General features: G+C 42.3%; 1 protein-coding gene across 2 annotated transcripts in view; it reads right to left on the bottom strand.

Annotated features, from left to right (window-relative positions):
* The window catches only part of Not1 (CCR4-NOT transcription complex subunit 1), a 108,902-nt gene that overhangs the window by 51,926 nt on the left and 35,798 nt on the right, over window positions 1-21,178 (bottom strand). For both annotated transcript variants that reach the window (XM_065438233.2, XM_065438234.2), the window contains exons 13-19: window positions 18,974-19,216; window positions 16,974-17,125; window positions 12,944-13,103; window positions 7,150-7,420; window positions 968-1,140; window positions 764-888; window positions 576-686 (exon numbers count right to left, since the gene is read on the bottom strand). In XM_065438233.2, the coding sequence (XP_065294305.1) occupies window positions 576-686; window positions 764-888; window positions 968-1,140; window positions 7,150-7,420; window positions 12,944-13,103; window positions 16,974-17,125; window positions 18,974-19,216 (1,235 nt within the window). The remainder of the gene's footprint in view (window positions 1-575; window positions 687-763; window positions 889-967; window positions 1,141-7,149; window positions 7,421-12,943; window positions 13,104-16,973; window positions 17,126-18,973; window positions 19,217-21,178) is intronic.

Raw genomic sequence — 21,178 nt, 5'->3', positions numbered from 1 at the left:
CATACAGACGCGAGCTTGAGTGCATCTGCAAGCACGTGTTTGGTCTGGGCTAGCAGCAATGATAACGTAGAGCAAGCTAGCATGTTCACATTAAATAAATGCCATTTTCATTTTGTGAACGCTGTGTTCACTTCTTTTGTTCAGCTTACATTCGAGGTAAGTTGTTTTAAATTTTTTTTTTCTGGCTTCGGACATTCAGGGGTCGGCTTAGAATCGGGCCTGGCCTAGATTCGAGTAAATACGGTATACGAATTGCTCCACAGAGCAACCCGGAATCGGCGGCTGGTCCCAATATGCAATTGGAACACACAACTCGCGCTACCATTCTGCCATTGGAATAAAATTGCTCCATACAGAGCAGAAAAACTTGATCTTGTAATTCAATATAGGTGTCCATGTCGTATGCTGCTAAAGTGCTGATTGGCTGGGGGTGCTTGTGTCCTGATGCGTAACCAAACCTAGCCAAAGAGAACTCCAGTAGCAGACGAAATGGATGTGTCCATTATGTGAAAAATTGCAGTATAGCCCCCTGACATATACATAAAAAGGCAAAAAGTCACAAAATCAAATCCAACCTTGTTTTGAACCTGTCCAGTGCAGTGATGCCAAAGTAGTACATCTTCGTGCCAAATGGCTTGCGAAGAGCATCCAGCACATAGCGGAGGGCCAGTCCCAGAGCCATGTACCTGAAAGTAATGCCTGTCAGACCCTCCCAATATCTCCATGAAAACTGAAATGGACAATGTCTTTCTGAGTCCCTTACGTTACAAGACTCTGTTCAATGATGCCTCCAAATAGTTGTGCTGTTATAATGAGCTCTTTTTCGGGATACTGTGGAAAGAACCTGTACTCCTCAAACAGGTTCTTGATCATGCAGTTAAACACATCCTGTAAAAGAGAATGGAATAATATAAACACCTGTACTTACTTCCGGAAAGGAATCGACCAAGCAAGGAACACTGCTCACCCTCTCAGACTTGATGGGAGACTCTTGGAAACGTTTCAGCATGTCCAAAACTTCAGCAATGGACAATGTGGGATGTGGAGGATGGTTGTAAATTCGTTGAAAATATCCATTAGCTTCATCTTCAATCTCTTTTGACACAGGCTGGTTCATTTCAGGCAGGATGCTTGCTACATCTAAATAGAGAAAAATGCGAATAATTGAACTGCCAGTGACTGACAAAAATGAGACAAAAGTTACGAATTTCAACAATCCAATATACTAGGAACAGTTACTCAATTGGCCAGCTGGATAGCAATTCATTCACTATATGTGCAATCCATATGCTTTTGAAAGTGACAGAACTAAATTGCAGCATTGCTATTTGCTGGGCGTGTTGGTAAACTGAAAGCATATTTAACGCCAGAAAACAAGGACGGAAGGGAGACGACGAGACAATGCGCAAGTTAGTGCATTGTGTTGTCGTCTCCCTTCCGTTTTTGTTTGCTGCCGCTAAATATGCTGACAGAACTAACCAAATGTTTGGTTCACTTGAGCATTACTACACTCACTCGTTTATGTATTAACGCACAGAAGTAACTGGAATGTCAATGCATTTCGACGGATACTTTGAAAATTCATATATCGAAACTGGCGTAGTCCTGAGTAATTATGTTATTTAATTAAACATTTTGATTTCTTGTAGTAGTAATGGCCGCCTCATCAAGTAATTTAGATCAAAGGTTAGAATTGTGCTATCTGCCACAGGATATTTTTAAAAATTTGGTGCAGCTAAAGCAAACACTAAGAACCATTTTTGCTCCTGCACAGCCATACATATATTCGATTAGCGCCAAATCATTGTTATTATCATCAGCAGTAGCAGCCGCTGCCGTCACCGCCTATTTTTATGTCCACTGCAGGACCAAGTGATCTCCAATTATCCGTTTTGCACCTGCAAATTTCCGAATTTCATCACCAATTTTCTGCCATCCTCGAATGCACTTTCCTTACCTAGGCAGCCCATTTTGTAACTAATTGTCCACCGGTCATCTGCCCTACACATTACATGGCCTATCAAGCGCCATTTTTTTCTGGTATGTCGAATATTCATATCCAACCAAATATTAGAAAATTTTCACATAACTAGTTTTCAAATCAAATATCAATATTAAAAGTACAATACTCGTTGGTAGTTGAATTTTTTGAATATTTGCACACCCCTACTTGTATTCCAATTCCATCAATGGAAAGAGGCAGCACACTAAAGGTTAATTTCTTCGGTGCAGCTTCAACAATGGAGTATGAATGCACTGCTGCCTAGAAATGCAGGGGAAAGCTGTAAAACAAGACTAGTAATACAGTACTCTCAAGCAATTTCAAGGAATGCAAACTGGATTGAATTGGCTTTGTCTGCGTCTGGAGCTAGTTGTCAGATCACACCAAAATGTTCCATTGCTGTGTACTCAGGTGAAAATATGTTTAATATTTGGTTCCTTTAGAACACAATGTAGTCAGTCTGTACCACTATATAATTAAGTTTAAACACTTTGTTGGGTGCAGAAAGATTCAGGGAAGTAGAATTTCAACAAAATAGCACAAGTGGCACAGTAGCACCAGCACTGCACGATTCCTCAGTGGTAAACAAGCATACTGAAATACAAACCAGGAAGGATAGTAAAAGGCATACGAATAAGGAATGTACACATGTAGCACAAACAACCACTGTAGTGCCAAAGTAGGGGAAAAAATATGGCCGGACAGGCCTTAAAGATCGCATGTACACAGCAACAGTATGCTCTGTCATGACTGAAAGTTGAGCAAGGTGGCAGGAATTCGTAGCACTAGAAAGCAGGTGTGCAAACACCTGCCTTTCAGTACAGCATTTGATAACACAAAGATCCTCTAAAACTGCACAAACTCTCAGCAAACTGCACATCTTCGAAAATAACTTCTGCTTGCATTGCTACCATTTATGCCTAAACTTATTACCAACTTCTCGATTTCTAACAGCCATCACAAAAATCACAGTAATGACAGTGACCTCCAATTTGAGTGCCTTTATGCTTACTGATATCACGTGCATCACAGGTGTACCATCTATATGCTGTTTCACGATTTGTTGGCAGTGAAGCCAAGACTACAAACCACAATATGACATTTAGAACTGCACACTAAGAGATAGTTTTGATTATAATCACCTGGTACTGCAAATTTCTTGTCGTACAGCTACTTATGGCCAAGATACAGTAAAACCTCGTTATACTTTACCCATTTTAAACAGCAGTTTAGTTTTAAACGTAGTAAAGACAAATCCCCAACTCAGCGGCCACTGAACATAATGCGTTTTGTATTTGCATAAACTGTACCAGCCTATTGCATACATATTGGTTAACACAGTGTTTGCACTTTTCATAGCACAATCATGGCGGTAGGTCGGCCAGGCAGAACGAAGCTCAGAGATCAGAACGACCGCCAAGCCCACAGAAGGCGCTTGGAAAGGTAAAGCCGAGTCATCAATTTGGTGCCAAGTCAGACAGCGTTGTAGATGGCTGGTGGCGGCCTGTGTTATGGTGTCATGCAAGCTAGGACTCGCGTCATACCGAAGCTCGGACAAAAACCAGGTGCTCAGCATAAAAGACAAATTGGAAATTGTTTGTGCTATCGAGCGTGGCACAAAGTCGGCGCTGACACGCGAGAGAAATCTACCGTTGACTACGGTGCGGTGCGTGGCATTTGGAATGTGAAGGAGTAGATGCTTGGCAGTGCTGCTGGGATTGCGAAAAGATGTCTTCTATGGGGTTCAACTTCTTGAGGTTCGTCTTTTCGCCATCGTCGCCTCTGTTATTGCCGAAGTGTCGCCTAATGACAGTGATGAGGACGACAAAGAAAGCGGCAGCATGGGTGATTCAGGCTCAACAGTGGCAGAAGCTACGCATTACGTCAGCCTCCTGCGAGTGTTTGCCGAGGGAGTTTGACGCCGCTGTCATCGCTGCTAGGCTGCCGAGGCATCAAACGAAACCAAACTGTTATGGCGTGAAATGAATTTAAATACTGCATGTTTTTTGCCCATTTATCGCACTCACTCCGAGTTCCGTTTTTGACAGGTAAGTGGGCGATCTCGCGCTATTTCGGTTAAGCAGTACTACAGTTTAATACATACTTTTTCCAAGCTTCAGCTAACTACGGTTTAACGAGGTTTCACTGTATATCCAAATGACCTCATTCGCATTTCACTGCTTACAAGCAAGTCTCTTTGTGCTAGATAATTAACAAAGAAAAATGTGCGCATAGGATCAGTAAAAGCTTATTTACACCTAAGAATTCAAGAGCAGTGGCACAATTTCATACAGTACAGAGCACTGTGGAGAAATTCAAGGTTGTATTTCCCTTTTTATTGCCTGCTATCAACTTCAAAGACATGACAGTTATCTCTGACAGCACTGTATCTACTCGCATAATGAAAGCACTTTATTTTAAAATATTGATGCAAATTTAGGGGTGTGATCATTAAGCGGGGTAAATTTCCAGCGGAAAAAAAAAAAAAAAACACCATCCAGCATTTTGCTGCGGGATGACAACAGATCAACAAACAGGTGACTGCCGCTGTAATAGTGTGGGACACCAAAACAAAAATGGTGGCCGGCGGAGCAAGCCGAACGCGCTGAACATGATTTTTTTTTCTTTTTGCGAGTACATTACACGCATTGAAACAGTTTCTTCCCTATCCGTAATGAATAATATTGTTAATATCGACAAGTTTACGGCAATAACGTAGCCAAGTCGACTTTGAGGAGACAGAAATAGAGATGGATGTGCTTAGCTGCCAGTGACATAGAAACACACGGCGCGTATGCTGTGGAAGCTGCGGCATTTGTCTTCACTACTATCCTAATACAGCATGTTTCCACTAAGGGTGGATGAATATCTTAGCTGTGTTACAAGCGTCGGCGTACAAATAGGGCACACTTCTAACGTATCAGTGTAAACGTGGCTACAACCGTTGCGGCTAGCGATTTGTTGCGTGCCCACGAATGCAGATGAGAAGAACAGAAAGGTGCCTTTTTTATTGTTGTTGACCACAACCATTATAAAGCCTACAAATAATAAAGCCAAGGCAAGTTTGGTTGTAGGCTTTTTTTTTTCCTGGAAGTGTCGAAAGTGATGAAAGCAATAAAATGGGGCATGTACTTAAGAATGTTGGGTGCGTGCAGACTGCTAGGTATGTCTTGAAGAGTCGTTTGCGTAGCATTCGACAGATGGTGAGCGGGATGATCCTTAGCTAGACTTGGCACACGACATATCGCTGCGGCAAGTTCGGGGTGCGATCGTTACGCGAGTGCGATCATTATGCAAGTAAATACAGTATTCATTGGTTCAATAAAATGCTGCACCCAGTAACACGAACGAACACTAAATGTGTTCATATAACCAAGATTTCAGCAAAAGTATAGCATGCAGTACACAAGGCTGCCTATACACTTTCCCAATGCTGCAAGACAGGGCAAAAAAACACCCGAGGCTGATCATTTCACATTATTTAGAAGGGCAAACAAGAATGCTGGCATTGCCATGGTTGATGAGCCACAGCATTACAGTTGGTGACTACAAAACATGGAAACCTGTCACTGATATCCCAGTCCATCAAAACTTTCCGACACTGACATAAAGGACACGTAGGACATTTTTTTAAACGCATTGATTGTACACAAACTTCTACTTTTGTTTTCATTGCATTGAATCAATCAATATGAGGGTATACGTTGCCTTCAGCACTGAGCACACGCACTGTGGAGGAAAGACAGTATCTGCAAACTCTCCTGAACAGCTGATGCTAGCTGTAGATTCCATTTCACTGTCAACATACACTAAAACCTCGTTAATTTGGATTTCACGGAACCAGAAAAAATGTCCGAATTAACCATTGTATCAATGGAAACAAACCCCCAAATACTTACTGTGTCAACACACATTTACTGACGAAATCGGCAAATCCTGCTTCCATTTTGCACAAATTCCACGCACAAGCTGTAATGACTGACTATCGCTCGCAATGGCGAAGAACTCACGACTTCGTTTGCAGCGCAGCCGCATCATGCACGATCTGAGACATGGTTTTGACTACCGTGCACACATCGATCACTTTTTCACGAATGGGCTGGTTGCATACAGATCCTCCATCCATCACAACGTAGCTGGTGCTCTTCATCTTCGACAGCTTTGCCCCGAGTCAAAACGAAACTACGGCTGCTATCGACATGATCATGGACATGATCTTGTGGTTCTGAAGGCACCCGGCCAATGCACACAGCCGATGCATGCACCGAGTCAAAACGAAACTACCATTTGCTGCTGCAAGAAGTGCGGACGAAACCACAGTCACTACTGACACGATCATAGATGGCAATGACACAGCTATGCAGGCACGTGGCTGATGTGGTAGGTAAATGCAAGAAAAGGCTTTAAAGGCACCAAGAGGGACAAAGAGTTCCAGCGTTTCTGTCATTCACATAAGATTCCTGCTGATGGCTATGGCAATTCAAACTCTGCTGCTTTGTTTCAGTTGGACGCCAGAACCGTTTGCGGCGCTCCGCATTCGCCGGGCTCCAAGAGTTGTCCAAATTAGCCAATGTTCAGCTAAATATGTGCAAATTAATGAAAGTTTCATGGCATTAAATAACGGATACGCCAGCTGGGACCAGGGGTTAGGCCCAAATTATCCAATATTCTAAATTAACGAGGGCTGAATTAACAGTTTTACTGTATTGTGAGACAGAATAGTGAAAGTGGTGTGGCAGACCCATGCAGGCATAGGTCTCCATAAGCTTCGTTGTTGTGACTAAGGTGGCTGTGAGCAGAGTTCTATGCAAATTTTTTTCAGTAAATTATGAGTTGTGGGTGTAGTTTCAAGGTGAAATGCATGTCACCCACATAGCAGGCCCAGGTTCAAGTCCTGGGTAAGGCAAGGCTCCTTTATAAACCATAGTTGACGATACAGCAAGTGTGCAGCCCACGTTGTATCCAAAAATAACATTAATGGCTGCTCACTCAGGAACATGGATGCAGCGGTGTAATTTGGCACCTTTGGTTTCACATAAGTTTCCATGCTAGTTTACCATGCTCACATGAACATGCATATGCGTACTCTGCCAGACAGCGCCTTGCAACAGGCACTAAACACTCGCAAAGCTGCAAAACAAACTCGCCTCCAAGGCTGGGCACAACATTGGAAAAGCTGGTTCCTTGAGCAGGAGGTGGTGGCCCAGCTGAACCAGCCGCACTTGGAGGTGCCCCAAAAAGCTTGGCTGGTGAGCCTGGTGTAGCAAATGAGCTGCCAAATAGTGGTGGTCCACCTCCCACACCAAGCGGTGGGGCTTGTGCTGCAGCTGGGCCACTCATGGACAGGCTTCCCAAGGAGCTAAGGACTTCCAGCTGTTGCTGCTGTTGCTGCTGCTGTTGTTGCTGTTGTTGCTGCTGCTGCAAAGTATGTATTTTCTCACATCAGAACGAAACAGGCACACGAAAACCAAGTACACTCATATGCTTATGTTCATATTATGCTGACGAACCAATTATTAAAGCTAGACTCGTACAAATGTCAATTTATTGGTACAGAGTGAACAGCAAGTTTGTAATTTCACAACAAATCAAGAAAGGTGGGAGGGATGTCCTTTACTTGCAACGATGGAAACAGTTCCCTCTCTGGTACGAGATCATTTTCCAAGTGGTCTAACTCGGATATTTTCATGCAGAAATGCAAGTTGAACATCTACAGCAGCAGCAATACAGTGAACACGTTTAGAAACTTTTGCTCAGTGCTGTGTTTCTATTTAGTACTTGACATTCCACAGTAGTTGAGGCGATGGAAGTGTTTCACGTTTACCTCTAGCGTGCGATTGCGATGCACCTCCCATGCACTTTGAGTGTGCATTGCAAGTAGTTTTGATTGTGTTCTGCAAATTCAGCTCTCTGTCTTGTGCTTACAAACCCCTTCTATAAGCCTCAGTTGTGCTCACAATCACAGGGCTAATCATCAATGAGCTATTCGATGAGCTGAAAACCTTGCGATGGTTGCTGCCCACTAATGTGCCAGCAAGAGGCACATTTTCGTAGCAGCCATATTGCCTTGGCTGTTAAACTAACCAGCGCAGCATTGCCAGAAGTTGCTGGCCAATGCCTCCGTTACAAGATGTCTTCTTCGTTTGTTATCCCGTATGAGCAGCAGTTCCTGCAGTTCAAGGGAGTTGCAAAAAGACTTCGATCGCAGTCGACCCAACTTCCAGGGGGCTCGGGAAGTTCCATTTTCTTTACAAGGCAACGTTTTGCATCAAAAAGAAACTTTCTTACTATAACTCAGATGCACAGAAACATATCATTTACATACATTTTAAATGTCTGCATATTGCGGGCATCCCACACTTGTCGTTTCTGTGATGTTAGCAGACTTGACAGTAACGTTGCAAGAAACTGAGTGATTTAGTTTACTATCAGCTGTTCACTGCCATCTGCATTTGCAGCCGACACCAGTTGAGAGAAGAGGCTTGGAACCAAGTTCTTAGCTCCCGCAGCAGGCATAAAGTAAAGGATGCAGTTATTACTGCAGCATAAGCTATGGTTTGGTGCCGAGTCAACCCTTCACAGACGCCCGATTCAATGGGTAAATTTAATATTCCTGCAAGGACCCCCACTAGGTGTCAAGAAATATGAAACACACTAAACATGTGGGCCTGTGTTTACAAGGCAGTATTGACAGCAATGATAATTTGTGGTGGATGCCCATTGCGCGAATTTCATTAAAGCCAGGCATGGTCTAGAAATCCCACATTAAATACATGCTTAAAGGGGCCCTGAGCCACCTTTTATCGAAGTGGAGAAATACATTTGAAGCTAAATTATGTTAATTCAGAAATACTTTGACGCAAAAAGTACTTCAACGCATTAGGCAGAAGCAGAGTTATTGGCAATCAAACAAGTCCTTCATGGCGCTTCCACTCCTTCAATGATCAGCACTGGAAGGCTACAGAGGAGTGGGGTGTGCCCACAACGCTCCGCCTACTGAATGTCACCATGGCACGCAGTTCAAATTTGATTTTGGATGTTCACGGAGACACCACTACTTCAGATTTTGGCACCTACAACACACAAAACCTAACTCAAAAGCGGTCCTCAGTGAGCCACAGTGCGCTTAGCCAATGGACCCGTGACGGCAACCCATGGTGGTTGCGGTAGCTAGTAACTACGCTACGTAGAAAACCACAGCTACATGCAACTGTGGTGCATATGCACAGCGTGTGCTTTGTGTATGACAGGGCTTGAGTGCATGCTCGTGCACATATGCTCCAGTCTGATCATACTAAGTGGTGTGGGCCAGCTTTGTCGTTCACAAGATTGACCGATAGACAGACGGCACATCCAACATGCCTCTTTTGAAGCGCTATCAATAAGCCTGCCAAGGCAGACTAACCGGAGTGGCCAGGAATGAGCACACGCAAGTGTGCGTGTGATCTGACCTTAAGTCTCTTACGGTTCGAGCCTAGTTGAGCGTTCAAAGCTAGTCGAAATTAGCAGGACCAAACGGCTACGCCACCAATGAGCAGAGTTAAATTCCTACGCGGGTGGCTGTGTGTGAGCAGACAATAGTCTGCTTCTTTCTGAAGTATATAATTATTATAGAGATTCAAAAGCAGATTTTTGCAAAGCTTGTTCATTTTACAGCCTGTTCATTAAACTGAGTCAATAAATATACAGTAACAGTAGGAAGAAGTACACTGATCCAAACACTTTTCTTGATTGATTAATGTCAGCTATTGGCCAATAGCAGCCCTGTACAAGAATCCGCTATATTATAAAATAAAGCATTCAGAAAAGAATGAGGAGCAGGCTTCTGTTAAAAAGAACATTTGAGAGAAAGGCAACCTTGTGCCCCACTTGCGAGCTCTACGCAGCATGTTTGGCTGAGATGTTCACAGGAGCATGTGCTATTTGCAGACCATTTTTTCAACAAGCCTGAGGAGTGGTTCAGGACTCCTTTTAACTTTATGAACCATAGAAGCACGACATGCAGCAAAATCCATATACAGTCAACTCCCAATAATTCAAAGTCGCTTAACTGGAATATTCAGTTAAACAGAAGTGAAGGACTGATCCCATCAGTTTTGCATGCAGTCCTATAGAAAAAATTGCTCAATAATTCGAAGTTAAAAGGCCACAATATCAGTCAATTAGAAGCTATTTTTTAGTCAAAGCCACGAGGCAACCGTAATAACTGAATAAGATGCACGATTTTTCAAGTGCCAAAACAGCTCCGTGTACCATATTGGCCACCGCCATCGCAGCTGTCCGCAGCGCCTCAGCTCATCGAACAGCAAGATTGTTCAGTCAATGCTGGCAAGTCTTTTTCCTTATCTTCCATTGAGTGTGTAAGCTGTGCGTTGGGTTTATTCCTTATGTGGTTCAACACTTAGGATTTTGAGCGTTGTTGCGACAACCGCCAATGGCAACTCCTGGCTCCTATCGCACGCTTGACCTAGCGACGAAAAGTTCAGGACTTGAAAGAGGTTGACAAGGGAAGCACCACCAAGAAAAACATTGCACAGAAGTACGACATTAAATCAACACGCTCTAAAACCATCAGGACCACGCTCGATACTGGATGCTTTAGAGAATCACAAATTCAATGTCTTAGGAGCGAGTGAACACTGGTGCCTACCTATAGTTAAGGAGAACTGCTGCTTTGGATAAGAGAAGCATAGACCAACAATTTTTCTCTCAGCGGTAAGGTCATTGCAGTGAAAGCTTTATCACTCGCAGCAATATGTTGGATAAACTTCATTTCTTCTGATGAATGGCCAACACGCTTCATTGTCATGACCAAATTTTCAAAAACATGCGAGGAGAGGAGGCATCAGTCAACTAGGAAACATGCACAACGTGGAAAGCAGGAAAGCTTTGTGTGTACCTGAATGACTATCAACCGGAATATTGTACAAGCCCAGAGATCAACCGCAAGACATTTTTAACGCACATGAGAATGCGCTTTTTTATCGGCTGCTACCAGAGAAGACCGACATTCAAAGACGACAACTATGCAGCAGGCAAACAGAGCAAAGAAAGGGTATTAGTTATCGCAGCAAACACGACTGGCACTGAACGATGTCACCTGCTTGCGATTGGGAAGGCCACTAAGCCTACATGTTTTAAAGGCATGAAGATGCTTCCTGTGGACTAGGCATTGAAGAGGAATGCGTGGATGACGTCCAACATTTTCAGGGATTGCAACACAAAACTGAATTGTAAGTTCGCGTCATTAAGCCACAAGATGTGCAGTATTCACAAGAATGCACCAGCCTTGAGTGCCACCCATCTAGCACACTTACCTGCAAACATGACACCAGTGTTGCAACCATGAAACAGGGCATAATCAAAAATGTAAGAGTCCCGTACAGGCAGCATCTCTTTCAGCCCATGATTTTGTGCATGGACAACTCAAAATACGAGGCGAGTCTACACAGTGCTATCCACATGCTACCGCAAGCTTGGGGAAAGCACAAACAAGAAAGTTTGACAACAGTGATTTTTTCGCCACTCTCAGCGACATCCGTTTCTAAGAGTAAGTTGCTGGGAAAGCACAGTCGAAACATGCGGTATACTGAAGAACAGCGAAATGGTGCAGTTTATTGGGCCCTATGAATCCATTCACGAAAGTGACGTCGATGATGACATTAAAAACAAGCCACAACAGAGGGCTGCCAATGCAGCTGTGGGCCGTGCTCTCGCGCAGTGATTTTTTGCTGGTAAATATAATGAGCAAGAAATACTTGGGCATGTCTACTGCTTGCAATACTTGCTTTTTGCAGCTACATTCGGCTAGCAGAAGCAGACCAAATTGACCGACATTTTCCTAAAATATCAGCTTTGAAACTAATAAAGGTGCAGTTTTTTTTTTTGTGCTTCTTGCTCAATTGAAGTTCGTTTATTTCAAGGTTTCTTTGCAGTCCCCATGAAGTTCTTTTTAAGGTCCGAAGATACTTTTGAAGTAATGTTGCATTTTTTCAATTTTATGTTTTTATGCAACCACATGCCACTCTACCTACTGCAAAAAGAGTCATGGCTTTACTTTGTGTCATTCAAAAGTTACAGGCTAACTTTTAGCATACACTGTAAATGAGAACATTCGGTTTTACATTTTTTTACTTTACTTTTTAGAATGATTATATGTAAGTTGGGTATTATTTTTGCTTACACCAATTATATGATGTGAAAAACGTAATAGTTTACTATATTTTGGCAATATTTTGCTTAAAGCTCCCACAAGGAGGTGCTTAGGTGACCCGATTTGGCAATACATGTATGAATCATCCGCATTCCAGAAGTGCTGGGAATAGAAGTGGATGGAAGCATTTACTGGTAAGCAATCGAGATAAGGAAGAGACAGATCAAAGTATTGATAGGGAAAAAAAGATGAAAGAGTGATAGAACCGCAGTCATTACAGGCACTGGTAACTGCACAATATATATACATAGTTTTAGTGAAGAAAGAAGAGGTCACAGAAAGATGGGCAGAATGCTAGACTGCGATATTTGACGTACTTAACTGCACATAACTCCAGTATATAAGCAAATGTATGCAATTCCCCAAATACACATCAGATTCTTTATACTAGTTTATTGCACCGCTCGTAGGTAGCTCTACACATACTCCAAAGCAAAATAGAGCAATTGGTTTCAAAGGTATGAATGCTTGTGTAAGGGACAAATTTGGGATTTTTAAAGAAACACATTGAAATAAAAAAAAATGCAAAGCCTTTTTTCAGAACTTTCAATGTAGAACAAGCATTAAAATGGTCTTCCTCACAAAGGACAGCAGTACCATAATTTTAGCAACTAAAACATTTTTGTCTGCCACATGTCCTCATACGTGAGTCAAATGTAAATCTCTCGAGTTAACTAAGAGCGCGTTAAGTTTGAACATTCCAAAAACTATGCATGCACAATACTTACAGGAGCCTGAGATGGATTGAGGCTAGCCGCTGAAAATGCCGGCTCCAAGCCCCTAGGTGTTTTGACGACACCTGGTGGTGGTTGGCGTGGCTTGTTCAGCAGAATACTACAATTTCCTGACATGGTCAAGATGGTTTCCGAAAGTTCCTGACTAACACTGCTGCAACAAAGAACACGCACTCATTCAACCATGTAGGGCAATAAGAAAGGAAATTTAAATGATAAGATTGCCTAGCACGACATTTATGCAGATTCAAATACTCGTGTGAAGACAACTTTTTTGTTACTGACACAGTCAAACCCATTTATAACAAACTTGACAGTTCTGCGAAAAGTGGTCTTTGTATCAGTAGTGCGTAATATGTGGAGTCAACATTGAAAATGCTCAAAAAGTGACTGCAATGAAGCTGGCTTCATAATTTGACAGCACCTTGATCCAAAAACCAGATTTTCAGCACCATTTTTGTTCCCAGTATATTCCCGCACCTAGCTGCTAATTTCTATTAGAAACATCCATCCAAAAAATCAAATGTGACGTCATAGCTCTTTCAAAACGGTGCCCAGTTCTGATCACCTGTCATTTCGAAACTGAAAGCGCAGCTGACATTTTTTACTTGAGAGCTTGCGATACTTTACTACAAGCGGGACGTGAGCATATTCTGCACATCATATCATATCGAAGCATTCTCATTGGCTGGAACGTAAATTTCAGAAACTACTGCGGCACGCCACCATTCTGCGAAGGTCTCAGGTATTGTGATCTCAGCATTACGACTGCACGTCAGTCACACAAGAGCCGTTAAAAAATGTTACGTCGCTTCAGGCAAAAAAAAAAATTCAATGTTCAAAAGGTAGAACGTCACCATGAACCATTATCAGCAATCAGCAATGCGTAAATGAAGCGTCGCTGAACAGTGATCTTGCCTAGAACAGTGATGCCTAAAAGTGAGTGACCTTCATGGCTTTCTAAACCCGCACGCGGCAGTCGCTCGTGTATCTCGAAAACTGTATCACCGTCTCGGTTTGACTGGAGCGGGGCACGTTGTCAAGTGCCCAGTTTGGTCGCGCTTCTGTGTTTTTGTACTTTGCATGGGCACTCTTTTTACCATGACCGGGTTCGAAGCATTCATTGCAAATGTCCAGCGATTTAAAGAATGTTACCATATAGACTCGTGTGAGGGCCCCAGCCCCAACTTGGAAGCCAAAAATTTCAGGGGAAAAAAAAAAAAAAGACCAACAGAAAAGCAATCGCGTTCGATACCCCGATGCTGCGCAAGCGCATCGGTGAATTTTTGTGTACTGCGTACTTCCGCATGCTGCCACTAGAAGGCGAGAGCTGCGCGTCGATCTTCGATGCAAAGGATCTGGGGTGTGCACAAGTCGCTGGCTGCGCCACCACCATTTTGACCAAAAGGTTTGGTCCCATCTAAGGGCCGCAAGCTCATCAAAATTTTGAAAAGAAAAAAGAAGTGCGGTCCTTACACAAATTTACACAATATATTTGGAAGCAGTTTCAATAGGCAGGGACAGAAAATTGCAAATGTACTGAAATGTGGTCGTTATGACCGATAGATCATTATAAGTGGGTTCGACTATACACTGAAATTGAACCACTCTCCCCTTGAAATGCACGAGTTCAAGACAGACTCAAATATAAAATAAACTGCAATGCAGCAACAAAACTATGACACTCACTTTTGACAGTGACGAGCATAACAGACATGTTCACTGTCACACAAGTAGCTGTTACTGAGCACTGGTGTCAGTTGTGGACAGTAAGATAGAAACTTATAGGAATAATTGCTGCAGAATGCACTCACCAAGGATTATCCTTTCTACTACACTATGTGCATCCAACAGCAATAAAGAAGACTGTTTTGCATGATTATAATTAAATGACTACCAACAGATTTCTGAAGTAATAGAAATATTGACGTAATAGTTCTGCGGAAACCCGCAAGGTGGAGACAAGTATTAAAGAAGGGAAAATCAGACATCCACCCGTTCGTAGCAATTGCAGTTGCACAACTGGAAAATCGAGCAGTGAGCGAATGGACCTTAAATGGCCAAAAAGGGAAAATCTGACATCCACCCGTTCGTATCAATTGCTACGAACGGGTGGATGTCAGATTTTCCCTTTAATAGAAATATTACCCCACATCTCTGGCACACAAAATAATGACACTTAGCGAGTATGCAGGTCGGGTAAAAATGTACAGTAGAACTTTGTTCATATATTTTAGAAAACTAATCAGGAGATAATCACTACCCACAAAATGTACGATCGAAGTCATTAAAAAATTTGACAGACTTAACTGTATTTGACATCTAGGTACATACTGTGAAGCGTTGTGCAGACCATTGCAGCTCGAGATGCCGACCCATGTCGAGCGGTTCGAGACTCGCACTGTTTTGGGGGCTTCAGCAAGCTTAAGTTTACACTACTTGAATCTAGCTAAAGTCAGCAGCTTCTTCAAATGAGACATTTCTGCAAGAAGTTTGACATGACCACTCCGCGTGAATCGCTGCCACCCGAGGAACCCAAGATGCAATGCACACTGTCGTTTTCTTACTGTCTAGTGTGACAGGAAGGTGAAACCGTGGCATCCAATTTGGGTTATTGCCTATTAAAAAAGAGTGCAGTACGCTTCCAATGGCACTGAAATGGGAAACAGTGCGTGCTGGCGCTTTCACGTGACACAATTGGGCGAGTATTGCTTGGAGCCTCGTGCCTTTTCTTGTTTACATGGGAGCTAGCAGTTTGAAAACCTATCACACAATCACAGTATGGTGATTTATGCAACGTTGGTACCAAAAGGTAATGTTCTATGGGAACGTATGAACTGGCAAAAAAGAAAAGGAACTGCATTCGACCATTTTTGTTTTTTCAATCATGAATGTTGGCACATGGAAATAATACATAACAGGATTGTATCAACAAGGTCCTACTATACATTTTTATTTATTACTAATGTTGGTCTCATAATGCTGAAACCAAATGTTTTTATTGTGATTTCATTTTCATTTCTTTTGCTCTTAATCACTGGCTTGCATGTAGCTTAGACGAAACCACATCATTATCGCTCGGACTGGAAATTCGGCACACTGGGCAATAAAATAAAATACGAAAAATTAAATACAATGTTACAAAATGAAGGCACTGCTTTTATCAGCATTTTAGTGACATCATGACACAGAAAAACTTACCGAATGTGTTGCAATAAACCCATGTAGGACTACGTTAAAGGGGTGCCAAACCACTTTTTATCGAAGCTGAGGAATTCATTTGACATTAGGACAGACATCTCCAAAATACTTTGTAGCAAAAAGTACTTCAATGCCTCCAACAGAAGCAGAGTTATTGGGAACCAAAGAGCGCTTGTGATCCCCTTCACGGTGCTCCCGGTACTTCAATGCCTTGCACTGGGAAGGCTACAGTGGGGCGGAGCGGAGCCAATAGCAGCCATCTATGCAAATCTTGCATATGACAACATATCCAAGCTGCCAGTAGCTTCGAAATAGGTGAGAAGGCCTCGTTTCTATGAGCTGCCATGTACTGCGCTGTTTTCCGAGCTGCACACATGGGACACGACTGCCAAATTTGTCCGAGATATTCACAACAGTGTATGCTATAACCAAACTGTTTTTTACTAAGCCTGAGGAGTGACTGAGAACCCCTTTAACAGTAAAATCTATTTTCCAGAGGCAGAGGTGTTGAAATACACCCATTGCAAAAACAATGCTACCAGAAAATGTGCTTTTCTGCCAATTTTTTAAACTGCTATCTACTGATCAAGCCAACAGGTCCAATGTAGCCTTTACCAGTCCTTTCAAATCTAGCCCTGCCCAGGGGACTGCTTTACAGTCTCAGTCAAGGTTCATTCAGGTCCATAGTGAAGACAATAACAAACTCCTGGCAAACAACACTGAGTAAATACCAGTACTCCGAACATGGTGGATGGTAAAGCAAGATTGGCAAACATGACACAGATGCTTTATAAACACTCTTTGCAAATTATTCAACACTTACCCTGCATACTGCTGGAGACAGGACAGCATAGTAGCCAGTGTTTCAGTTGGTAGTTGAGCACTTTTTGGCAAATTCTCCTCCTTGACTATGCCACCCATAATCTGGGGACACCTACGCTTCAGAAAATTGACACAGGCTTGAATGAATGCCTCCTGTAAAAGAAAATGGGAGAAAAAATTTAGTAAGTCAATAGCATGAAGAACAGGTATGCAATGCTGTAAAAATAATGTCAAAATGACAACAGCTTTAGAAGTATTAAAAACAAACAAGGCAAAAACTGTGCAAGACTATTCACAGGTCAGTATTATTAAATTGGAGATGTGCAAGTTGTACCAAGGAAACGGCCTTCTACAGTGAAACCTTGTTAAACCGTACTTGGCCGGAGCTCGGAAAAGTATCCACAGTGAAACCTTGACCATACTTGGCCGGAGCTCGGAAAAAGTATGTACTGAACGGTAGTACTGCTTAACTGAAATGCGAGATCGCCCACTTACCTGTCAAAAACAGAACTACGAGAGACTGCGACAATAGGGTCGAAAACATGCAGTATTTATTCACTTCGCGCGGCAGAAGTGCTATTTTCATTTGATGCTGCTGCGAGATAGCAGCGGCGACGTGGACGACAGTGGTGGTGGTGGCCTCAAACTCAAGCTACGAGACAGCTTTTTCGCCAGCGCCCTCTTCTCTGTAAACACCCTCATGAGGCTGACATAACGCGCAGCATCTGCCAACGTAGGGCCTGAATCGTCCCTACTTTTGCTTTCTTTGTCGCCCTCATCACTGTCGCTAGGCGACACTTCAGCAACAGAGGCAACGATGGCAAAAAGTCGAACCTCGTAGCCCACATAGTTTCGTGGTTGCAGCAGCATTGCCGAGCAACTTCTTCAGTTTCCAAATGCCACACACCGTATTCAACGATAGATCCCTCTCGCGTACCAGCACACACTTCTTTGTGTCATGTTCGACAGCATGAACGATGTCCAATCTTTCTTCTATGCTGAGCACCCGGTTTTTGTCCTAGCTTGCACGACAACACGGGCCACAACGCTCTCCGCCTCTGGCATGGTGCCAAAATGATGTTGTGGCTTCACCCTTCCAAGTACCCTCCAAGTTTGTGCTTGGAGGCCGTTCCAATCTCTGAGGCTCGTTCTGCCGTACCGCCATGATTTAGCGACACAAAGTGGAAACACTACACGTTAACCGATACGTACGCAATAAGCTGGAATGGTTTATGCGGATACAAAACACATTATGTTCAATGACCCCAGAGTTGGGGATTTGACTTTACTACTTTTGAAACGAAACTACTACTTGAGCGGGTACAATTTAACAAGGCTTTGCTGTATAAACCCAACAAAAAAATATGTAAAAATGCTGTCAGTATCACTTGTAAAACCAGACAGCTCCAATTTGGACAAATCATCCTCGTAAAAGTTTGTCAAGACTAATGAAGTGATGATAAAAACTTAAATTGCATTTGAATATGAAAAACAAAATAGATTAATTATATTTAATGGATTCTTCTATAGCAAAACTTCCTGTTGCTAACCCTTTAAAGTGTTGTCATTAATTTTTGCAGGAGTTTGACAACCTCTCTGCGCAAAACGTGTCGGAGTACGATCTTCAAGATCACCAGCATAGTGCCAACGTACCTCGCTTGTGCCCTTTTCTTAGGCAGCCTAAGTTAGAGAAGATGCTTGTGATCTTTCGAGTGCTGCAAATGACATGAAGCCTAACAGGAGCCGAAACATTAACCATGATAAGAGAAGCGATTTGTGTTATCATGCATATAGGTATACAATCTTCAATCCCAATTTTTTTACACACCACATGAATTTTCACCCCATATGGCAGACGCTGGAAAATGTTCAATTATCACACACCATTTTAGTCAGGCTCCACAGGTGTTTTCTAGCGTTCACTTAAATGTCGCACCATACATCCACGGGGAGCCCAGAGCTAGTAAAGAAAGCCACTTGTAAATAGGTGAGGCCACATACCTTGTGCTCAAAGATTTTGTCATTGAGCCACTTGTCAAGCTTGAGGTATTCTCTGCGTGAGGCCAAGCAAGCCAAGTCAATCACCAGAGGAAAAGAGTTGCTGCTCAGTAGCACAGAGAGGGCCTTCAGGTCTTGAGCAACGTCTAGAATTCGAGAGAGGCGTCCTTGCTCGCTCTCTCCACCACGCATGTACCAGTCCGCCATGGTGTGCATGATCAAGGGCCGAACCACACTGGCGTGGTTCTATTGCAAAAATTAAAAAGCAAGACAAAAATGAACAACGATGGCATATAACAGCAGGAATCAGCATGGCACTATTCTAACATTAATTAGGTGTGAAATAAACATTGTTTTGGAGACATTTTGGGAGTAAAGTTGATTTTTAGCATATACTATAAGTAGGGCCCTTTAGGGTGAAACCTGATAACTTCCATATTTTTGCACCCAGAGAAACATTTATGAAAATCGGGGCAAAGCGAATTTCTCCCCAAGTTTGCCTTTTCATTAAGAATAATAATAAATGCAGGCGTTAGAGAACTAATGAATGGTGCCCAATCTTTGCGAGTAATATGTTGAGATATATCATTTTAATGTATATAAATATGGTATATATGCCTCATTCTCGCTGAACACAAGCGAAAACCGGCACATATATAAAAATATATTCAGTGCCTACTGGTCTTAAGTGAACTAGGGTGTTGCTTTTTTTTTTTAGTAGAGTTTACATGAATATGACAATGATACATTGCATTGCATTTCCCACATATTGCATACATGTAAACAGCAGTAGTGTGCTGGGATACAAATTAACCCAGTTCTTACGTTGCTCTGCATTGCAACCAGTAACTGCGACATTAATAGAATGTTTACCCAACTATGTATGTTACGTTCAAAGCAGGGTGGCTGATTAGTCTAGATGGCATTCCATTAATTTTGTGTCAGGACTTATACTAGAAACCAGTTAATAATGACGACAGATAAGGACGAAAAGACCAACAGGTCTAGGATGGACGTAGAGATGCTCCCAATGCATATGATAATGTACAAGGGCTTGACAAGGATAAGCATCACACCTTATGCAAAGCACGACCTGAGCACCTCAATTTTTAGTTTTTTTTTTCTTTTGTTGAAAAGGTAGAGTACAAAGAAGGGATTACAAACCAGTCCATGTTTTTTTGTTAATTTGGTGTCTTTTAAATGCATTAATAATGCCTGACAACAAGGATTTCTTGAAATCAGTTTGTTGCATGATATGCGAGAAGCTCTCTGCCCTTACATGTTCTTGAAAGTGATTTTACTAGTTCGAATAAGACGTTTGTGCCCAAATGGAGACTATGGCTTGTGTTAATTGCCTTTAAAAGTTCCCAGAAAAATCTAGAGCTTTTGGCTCACAGGAAACAGAACACAGAATTTCTCCCCGATTACCCTTTTTAAGTATGACACCAGATTTTTAGCCCCCAAATTTGAATAGATACAAAACCCTAAAACAAAGGACCCGAATTATAAGACAATTTAAGCACACATTTGGAGCAGGTTAGGCAGACGCATGTTTTAAAAAAGGGTACCCACAATCAATTCAAAGATTCACCAGTGACGTTGCAACAGCTGTGCATACAGCTACGTATGAAAATGTTTACACAATCCCAAGCAGATATTCCCCATACTATCACAATGTTCAAGCATTTATTAGAAATTTTTATTTTCTAGCGCAACACTTCTGTTATGACAACAAAATATATCAGTAACGTTCAGATTATAATATGTCACAGGACATGAGAAGCTACTTGTCTTTTTTTATGAAACACGAGAAAATGTATCCAAGTTCTTACTGTAAACTATTTTAAAATGCTACTACATGTAGATATTTATGAATTGATTATGTTTCAGTGAAAGTTACCACTGGTAGGTAGTGTCCTGCTGACATTGTATTGCAACCAATTTTGTAAATATTCTCTAACCATATCATGTGCAAATCAACCAATCAGGTTCTGTAGCACAAGAAAATCAGAAAACAGCAACAGCATGGCATCATTGGAAGCATTTAGCAACAAATGAATGCAACCTCTGGTTAATACCGAAACAGTGGTCTTTTCTGTAATACACATGTAGACTGGGGGGTCAAAATTCCTAAGCAGTTGGCTCTCACTATAAAACAGGATTTTTTGTGTGCTTATTTGCTACATTTCAAGCGCTTTGGCAGGTAGG

The sequence above is a fragment of the Dermacentor albipictus genome, chromosome 1, assembly GCF_038994185.2.
Source record: "Dermacentor albipictus isolate Rhodes 1998 colony chromosome 1, USDA_Dalb.pri_finalv2, whole genome shotgun sequence".
In the NCBI taxonomy this organism is placed as follows: domain Eukaryota; kingdom Metazoa; phylum Arthropoda; class Arachnida; order Ixodida; family Ixodidae; genus Dermacentor; species Dermacentor albipictus.
Note: the sequence above shows the minus strand (reverse complement) of the source record. Positions and strands in the feature narration are given on the sequence as shown.